The sequence below is a fragment of the Daphnia magna genome, unplaced genomic scaffold, assembly GCF_020631705.1.
Source record: "Daphnia magna isolate NIES unplaced genomic scaffold, ASM2063170v1.1 Dm_contigs500, whole genome shotgun sequence".
NCBI classification, from domain to species: domain Eukaryota; kingdom Metazoa; phylum Arthropoda; class Branchiopoda; order Diplostraca; family Daphniidae; genus Daphnia; species Daphnia magna.
The window spans coordinates 1-9,053 of record NW_025533365.1 but is presented as its reverse complement, the minus strand read 5'-3'; the positions used below and the strand labels follow the sequence as shown (position 1 = coordinate 9,053).

The window sequence follows — 9,053 nt, the reverse complement described above, 5'->3', positions numbered from 1 at the left end:
CAAAATATGGAGCCCCAGAAATCGTGTTGACAGATCAAGGAACAAATTTTTTATCAAATATTGTTCAAGAAATATGTAAATTATTTAAGATAAAACAAATGCGTACCACTGCATATCATCCACAAACCGATGGATTGGTAGAAAGGTTTAATAGAACGCTATGTGATATGCTTGCTTGTTATGTGGTAGACGAACCCGAGGAGTGGGACAGGTATCTGCCATTCGTCACATTCGCATACAACACGTCTAAACAAGCAACTCTGAAAGATAGCCCATTTTACCTTTTCTACGGAAGAGAACCCATTTTACCAAACGACATCAAGATCAACCGTCATTGCGAAATGGAGGGAAATCAACATGAAGAATATTCTCGCCAGTGGAAAAAGGCACAAGAATTAGCGAACCAACATTTGTTCAAAGCTCAAACGAAGCAGAAAAAGTATTATGATGAAGGGACAAAAAGTGTCAAGTACAATCCCGGCGATCTGGTACTATTAAAAGCACCACCTCAAGCCGGAAAATTTATAAATAGATGGAATGGTCCATTTAAAATCATACGCGGTTTCTCAGAAATTACGTACGAAATCCAAAACATTACAAATGAAAAACAAAAAACGATTGTTCACTGCAACCGACTTAAACCTTATATCGCACGAGATGTTCCAACCAAACAAGAACAAGAGATCGAAGCGAGAAAAGCAGCCATTAGACGAAGACCAGGGAGGCCTAAAAAGCAACTTGGACTGGAACAACCCATAATATCATTCTTAGATCCAAGAATGCTATTTCCCAATCCAATAGACCAGACTAATTCTGACTTTAGGACAACCTCACGATATAATTTAAGATCGAGAAATCAGGCATCCAATTTCTAAAAAGCAATTAATTTTTTTTTAACAGATGGAGAAAAAATTACTACTCTTTTGCATTCTAACTACATTGCAAACAACCCACACAATCTTCTCGTCTGTATGCGATTGCAACTATGTTAAAACACGAGGAATTCTAGATATTAACTCACCATACTATTGCCAAAACCCCAGCACTAATCATCAACCACGATACCTAACAAATTATACGCTAATAACTAAACAAAATCCAGTAAAAACTTGGAAAGGATGGACTTGCAAACAATGGATTAAGACTAAGAAAATAACCGGATCTTTCTGGATAGGATCTTTTGACACAGTTTATTCACAGGAAACAAAATTGCTCTCAGCAATTGAATGCTGGGAAATGGTAAATAATAAAAAATGTGGGGGTAATCTTATGCAGGCAGGAACAACAACGTTGAGTTTTACATCAACTCCTACAGGGGAAGGGAAGTGGTATGCTATCAAAGAATACCATGCATTAAATTGTTTAGCAGAAGAGATAACATTAAAACAAGAGACACCAGAAAGCTTAGTGGAAAGTCCATTTGGATTCTTAAACACCACTCAGCAAGAAGGGGAGTATACACAAAATCATAACACCGTAGTATGGGGAGATAGATCAACAAATTCATCAAATTCACAAATTATTTTTAAAGGTGAAGGGTATATAGAATTAACAAACTCAATGATTAATGTAAATACTAGCCGTCTTCTTGATAATAACAAGCAGATAGAAATAACTTTCTCTAACAAACCAGATATAAATAATAAAGAATTTGCCCAACCTGGATTTAAAGTAGTAGGGATGCCTTTAACATTTCTTATTTTTCCAGTAGAGACGACCACAAAGTTATACAAAAATTTTAAAATTTCATTACCATCCTGTGAGAACCAAGTAAATGTAGATACATGGTCTTGCAATGAATACGCAGATCCAATAGCGAGCAAAGTAAAACGGTCGACTAATAACGAAATTGAATTTCTTGACAATCGTGCTAAGAAAGAAGCTATGGGAAAAAGACTTTACAGCATATCGTATGCATGGGGTTCGATACGAATGGGACATCCTATAATAACAAACGTAGAAGAAAATGGAATAATGACTAAAAAAGATACAATTGCGTATCTCATGGTTAATGGTTCATCAATAAACACGCAAGTATCAGTCCACAACCAATATGATATCCAAGATCCTTTGCCAACAGGAACAAAATTCGAATACATCGTAGATCACAGCATAAGGCTTATGAACACTAACATCTGCATCGTGGCAAATGAAAACAATCAAATTATGGCAGAAAATTGTACCGAAAAAACATCAAGATGGATACTGGATTTAATTAACTACCAATGGATTTCTCTAGAAACAGGCCTGTGCATCACCTTACATGATGAAGAAGAAGGACGAGTTAGATTGGCAACACTAAAAACGTGCAGTAGACAGGGAACAATTAGTGAAAATCAACAATGGGTTATCGAAATCCTAACAACAAACCCGGATGTGTTGGACAATTTCCCAGATGCATCCATTGACGAATTCGAAGAAATCCAGTTGGAACAGAGGACATCAGTAACAACGACCGTCAGTTCGCCAATTTTCGGAGGATTATTAAAACGGAACCATGGGAGAGGAAATATCATATGGGACATGATAGGATGGGGACTAATGAAACATGGTAAGTCACCCGATGAAAAATGTTTAACACACAATGGCATTAACAAAGCAATAACACTCGAAGCATGCGATCCTAATTGGATCAAATGTCAGACAAGCCTACAAAAATTATTAACAAGTAATGACCCCTTGGTGCAATCACAAACAACCGTGGCAAACTGTAGCGAAGCATCCAGCAAGGGCCAAGCCTTCGAATATTCCTCCGACTTCACGATAAGACCATTTAACACAAACAACTGCATTAAAGCGAACACAACGATGCTCATCCTGCACGAATGCTCAGATAAAAGTTCCATCTGGGGAACATTCGATCACACAGGACAATTAATGGCAAGTGATAGAACAGGACTTCATTCAGGCGCTTCGGACCGGAAATGCCTAACACGACGGGTCGACAAATTATCGTTGGGACACTGTCATGGAACAAGCCAGAAACAACATTTTAGCTTCGAGTACCGGAATCCACATCAACCTAGAACATTGACGGCAGCAGCAATAATATCTCTACATACGCAACACGCCTTATTTGGAAAAAATCTACCAATCTTGCCACCATTAAACCATCGTGATCCAAAGGAGATTAACTATAAAACAAACGCAACGGAAGGAATAACTAAAAATTCGACCATAACGACAAAGTCAGCAACATCCATGACTGCTACAACAGATAAATCAGTCATACCTTCCATTGCAGCCAAGGTAACAACAAGTGCGAAGACAGAAACAACAACAACATCGATTAGGCCGACCACAACCACAACAAAACCGACAACAACCTTCAGAACAACAACAACAAAATCAACTACTACCACAAAAAAGCCGACAACAACCACAAAAAATCCGACCACAACCACACAAAAACTGACCACAACCACACAAAAACCGACCACTACCACACAAAAACCGACCACCATCATTCAAAAGCCAAGTCCTACCACACTAAAAACAACCACTATCACACAAATACCAGCCTCTACACCCAAATCAACTACAACATCAAAATCTACTACAAAATCAACAGAAGCAGAGAAATTACCAACAATAACATCAACAACCGCATCAACAACATTAACTAGTACATCACTCAAAACGACTATCACGACACAGTCATCTACAACTACAGAAAAAGTTAACATAGACACCACAACGACAGACGCAATAAAACCAACATCTAACCAAACTGAAATTAATTCGTCCACCGAGCCAACTCTAAGCCTAAAATATCCCACACCAAGTCAAATAAGAGAACAGTCAAGTGAAACAACAACCACTGGAATAACAAAATCAAAGGATAACGAAGAAGAAGATAAAGAAAAAATTGAGAGACAACACAATACAACCCGTGATAAGTCAGAATTTCAAGACAACAATTCAAATGATCAATTGAAGGCTTCAACACAACAAAAAGAAAATACAGCACGCGAAATTGTAGTAGATGACTATCGACCGCTAAATGACGCTAATACAAGTAACGGTCTACCAAAATCAACTGAGGAGCTAAGTGACTTGATAAAATACGAGCTTGGAAAAATGCACGAGCAATACAAAATCAGTATTGAAACTGAACACGACAATAAATTGGCAAAAGAAATTCGGGATGTGTACTGTCAGCTATCAAAAATAAAACGAACGCAAGCCATAATCTTAGCCCAAACAAATGGATTGCTTGCAGCCGCCGCACTCGGACTTCCAATGTGTACAAGGATATATGGTTTTGGTCAAGCCATGACCTTGCAACAATGCGACCCAAAAAGGATATCACTATCAGCAAAAGAGACAAAGTGTGGGTTCCAGCCATTTTTCATTTACGGAAAAAACAACTGTACGATCGGACTCGACGGATGGTCTATTCATCCGTATTCAGAGTGTTTTTGGAAATCACAATTGATAAACATCAACGGATACCCTCATACGTGGCAACATAACGCAACAGCAGGAGACTGGATTAAACAAGAGGCGACCATACACACCTCAAATCTGGATTTAATTGCAGAGTTCGAAGAACTGCACTTAAACAGTTTCGACTATGGGTTAAGGAACCATCCAGCTCATGGAACAATGGAAATGGAACAGCTGAATATCTTAAATGACCTGGTGGGACGTATCAATGAAGGCGAAGGCAAAGAGTTGCCTGACATCCTAGTAACAGAAGAACAGGACAATCAAATCGGAAACATGTTTTCCTGGTTTGATACATTAAAAATCATGGCTCTCTCAGCGATAGGATTCATCCTATTTCTCATCTGTCTAAGAATTTTTATTGCCTGTAATCCTATTCCACGGATTAAGGAAAGCTTCAAACGACGCAAGCAATCACGTAACGTGAGCGAAAGTGATGGTCAAGAAATGGATTCAATGATACCAGAACCCATCTACAGCGCTGGAGGAGCAAATGAAAAACCGTTCATTAAGGAATTTGCACCTTTAATGACGTTAGCAACAGAAACACCAAAAGAAACCCTTACGTCGATAAACACACCAAGTGCACCAAAGAAAGGAAAATTGTACCCTATCGAAGAATTAAAATGGGAAAACGAGCAAAACAAGGAATGTACAGGTAGCCACACGACCTGCAGCTATGTCGTTGGATACGGAATGGTGTGGGAGGATCTATGCAGATGTACTCCAGAAGACCATTTAAAACGCACAATTAACAAATAACGTTAAAAAAAAAAAAAAAAAAAAAACAACCAAAAACAACCAAAAACAAAAAGAAACAAAGATGTAGTAAAGGATTTTATTTCCAATCCGTAATTAAAAAAAAAAAAAAAAAAACAACCAAAAAATCGTAGACGTGGAAAAGGATTTTATTTCCAATCAGTAGTTAAAACAAAAACAAAAACAAAACAAAAAAAACAAAACCATAGTGAAAAATAGAGTACACCGACGGAAAAGCAAATCAATCTTCCTCAGCAGAATCACTCAAATGATTCAAAACAGCCAATCGGACTTGGCGGTGCTCAAGTCGTATATGGATTTCGGCATACGTCAACTCCGGATAAAAATTGGAAACCGAAGCTGAAGGATGATAAATATCATCTCCGGATTCTGCCCACCACAAGAACCGTGCGTGCAGCAGTGGAAGAACATCGCGAAGTCGGGCGTAGCCAGGATATTCACTATATATAAAAAAAAAAAAAAATTTTAAAATTTTTTTTTAAATAATAATAATAATAATAACTAAAAAGAAAATAGAACAAAAATAACAAAACAAGAAAAGAATCCCATCAAACAAGAAAAAGATAACACAAACGAAAAAAAAAACGGACTTACTTGTAGTAAAAATCGTTACACCAAACCGGTTGCACCACGGATACGGGAGCAACGGGAAAGGATACACCACTCCGAACCGTGTTGAACAACTCATCGAACAACTGCACATCGGCAGTCGTAAAGCGACGAAATTCACAACACGGATTTTGGAAGATTAACGGGTGGAAAAGCGAAAAAGCCATTCTAATTTCAGCAAGATGCTGAGAAAGGAAATCCAACGTATACATAATGACGGGAAATGGGGGATTCAAAAAACAAACGGCAAAGACAGTCAAGCGACAACTGAAGAACAAAGAAGACGCTACACCAGACTACTTTGATCGCCTTGACGCAATCTTAAAAAAAAAAAAAAATATATAACAATAATAAAAAATAATAAAACAATAAAAGAGGGGGGGGGAAGAAATAACATTCCAAAGTCCATTTTACAAAAGAGAGAAATCGCGTACGAGACTGAAACTCCTTATAAGGAGGAGTCGTTAAAATCTAACATTTACATAAAAAGTTTTTGTTTGCAAAAAGGAGGGATCAATTAAAGAAAACATTCACATATACTGTAGAAAAACTTCTCAGACTAGACTCAGACAGTTAAAAGACAAAGGACATAAAAAAAAAAAAAAAAAACAAAAAAAACATTGACATTCAAAGTAGATTTCTTTAGTAGATAATCGTAAGCAACCTTGAGCATGTTAAGGGGTAGGTACTCCAACTATATAACAGACAAACAAGCAAGAAAAAACTTTTTAGTTGTATTACCAACCCTCCACGGAAAGATACATTTAAAAAAAAAAAATGGACCCAACCAAGAAAAACGTAGAACTAACAAATGTTGACTGGAGTGATGAAATCTTGATGACTTGGATTGAAGAAGATACTCCGCAATTGGAAATAAGTGAAACGCTACCAACAGGAAACGACTGGGAAGACGAACTCTTAGCTAATCTAATGGGTAATGAAGTTAAAAGTGATATACAAATTAGTGCGAACGCAAGTGAAAGTATGCAGATATCTCGGAATATAAGTATGGAAGAAGACGTAACAAGATACAGCAAAAGTGACAGTGATTGTGAATTTATGCAAAAGAAAAGATACAGCAATAGTGAAAGCGATTGTGAATTTATACAAGAGAAAAGTTCTATATCACCATCAGAAACGGAAGAAGAAGAAACATCATCGAGTAAAGTGGGTTACTACTACAGTAAAATAGAAAGTGACTTAGACCCATCGTCGTCAGACAGTGAAATGGCCGCCAACTGTAAGACAGTAAGTGTAATCAACAACGAAGAAGAACAGGAAACGTGGTCCTTACCAGTTCCCTTAATTACACAAACGGCCTACTGTAAAAACTGTATGATGAAAACATTCCCAGCTATGGACACGGAGATAACGCGAAGAAGAATCGTCGCCATAACGATGTTGATGAAAGGAGAATTCAACTACAATTTGCTGGAAGTATCAAGAGAAATGATCAGAAATCACCTACTAGAAGCAAGAGAAATTGGGAAAAACATAAAACAGATTCTGGACACTGTTTTTCCCAATGGAACAACATTATTACACGGGAGTGTGATAAAAGAAAGATACGATGTGACAGATATGTTCCTTCAATACGGAGCTGATAGCAATATTTACGAGGAGGGGATGACAATAGCACACCGAGCAGCAGCGGACAATAATGTCCATTTACTCCGTATTCTATCCCATCACGGTAATACATTCAACATCCAAAACAGCATGGGAGAGCCACCATTACTAGTGGCTATAGCTCTCAATAATATGGAATGTATTAAATATTTGTGGATGGATCGCATTATTGTACACCAAACGCTGGATGAAGAAACAGTGCTCCATTATGCTGCTAAATATAACAACAAATTCGTCGCGGAAGTGTGTCCAGCGGAATTCATCAATAGAAGATCACGCACATCAAAGGAAACTGCATTACAAATAGCTGTAAGGCACAGACATACAGATATCATAGAAATATTGTTACGTCGAGGAGCTCGAGATGATAACCTCAATACGGACGGGAAGTATGCACAGGACTATATAGATGACGAAACTAGCATTCGAAATCTATTCCGAAAATTCCGAGTGCTAAAAAGAAAAAACAAGTGTACCAACAGCCAGACATCATCTAAAAGAAAATAACACCCCATTATTTTAATCATCACCAATGCTACAATATTTTAGACGCTTCTTATAACTATATATTTTGGCGCAATTCACGTTGCCTTCCTAAGACCTGTAGTCTGCACACAAAGGTAAAATTGGAGGACCAATTTATCCTGCTGTACAGGGGGGGAGGAATGTAACGAGCCAACTGCATTATTTACGCTTTACAGAAGATGGCAAATCTGCACGGACATTGAGTGTACGCAAGGTGTACACAAAGGCAACGCCCACATGACCAAGTGACCGCGCGCCACCGCTATCTAAGCCACACCCAATGTGCCACTTGCAATTCTGTATAAAAGCCGTGTTATTCGCAACAATATTCAGAGTAGAGTAGTGCTATGCTTCTTGGTTTGATTGTATTGCTATTGTAGAAGCTGAGCCACTCCGTTATCATTTTGTCTGTGCTTTTTCCTTTGTATGGAGGTATGGATTTTTTATCTTCTCGAGAGAATAGTTCCCCCAATACTTTTACTATTGGCTGAGTAAAGGTTTTGATCATGTCTATTTCTTCTGCGGTAGGGGTTTTTTCTGTTGATTTTCCTATTGGGTTGTGTCTCGAAGTCTCAGCTTCCTCAGGAGTTTCGTGGTCAAGTCCCATGATTTTAAAATTTGGTTTCTCTTTGTTAAAAAGTTCGTTCTGTTTCTGCAATAATTCTATTGTTTTATTCTGGGACTCTAGTTGTTTTTTTAGAGTTTCAATAGTTTGCTGTTGTTTTAAAACGTGTTCGGTATCTAATTCGAAATGTAATGATTTGTCGTTTATTTCGCTTAGTGATGTTAGATCGTTGATTTGGTCTATTAATTTTGAAACTTCTCCTGTATGTTCTTCTGTTCTAGAATTGTCTGCGCTCTCTGCTTCGATGTAAAAAGCTTCTTTTTGCTTAAACTCCACTAGACGTTCCTCAAGGCGTTGTATTTTGCTCTCCTGAGTTGAAATGAGTGTTTCTTTTTCTCTTATTTGTCTTTCGAGGTTTCTATTCCTTGCGGCTAATTCTAGTTGTCCTTTGTGTAGACAGCTTCTTTCTCCCTTTGTAGTTTCGAGAGGTTTTTCA

The 9,053-nt window shown here is 37.8% G+C and overlaps 1 protein-coding gene across 1 annotated transcript; it reads left to right on the top strand.

Annotated features, from left to right (window-relative positions):
- The first annotated feature begins 341 nt into the window (after nucleotides 1-341).
- LOC116935386 lies at nucleotides 342-5,191 on the top strand. The gene is made up of 5 exons (XM_045168085.1): nucleotides 342-488; nucleotides 901-1,707; nucleotides 1,765-3,805; nucleotides 3,851-5,034; nucleotides 5,108-5,191. Exons 1-5 carry the CDS (start codon nucleotides 342-344, stop codon nucleotides 5,189-5,191), a joined length of 4,263 nt encoding a protein of 1,420 aa, XP_045024020.1.
- The last annotated feature ends 3,862 nt before the right edge of the window (nucleotides 5,192-9,053 follow it).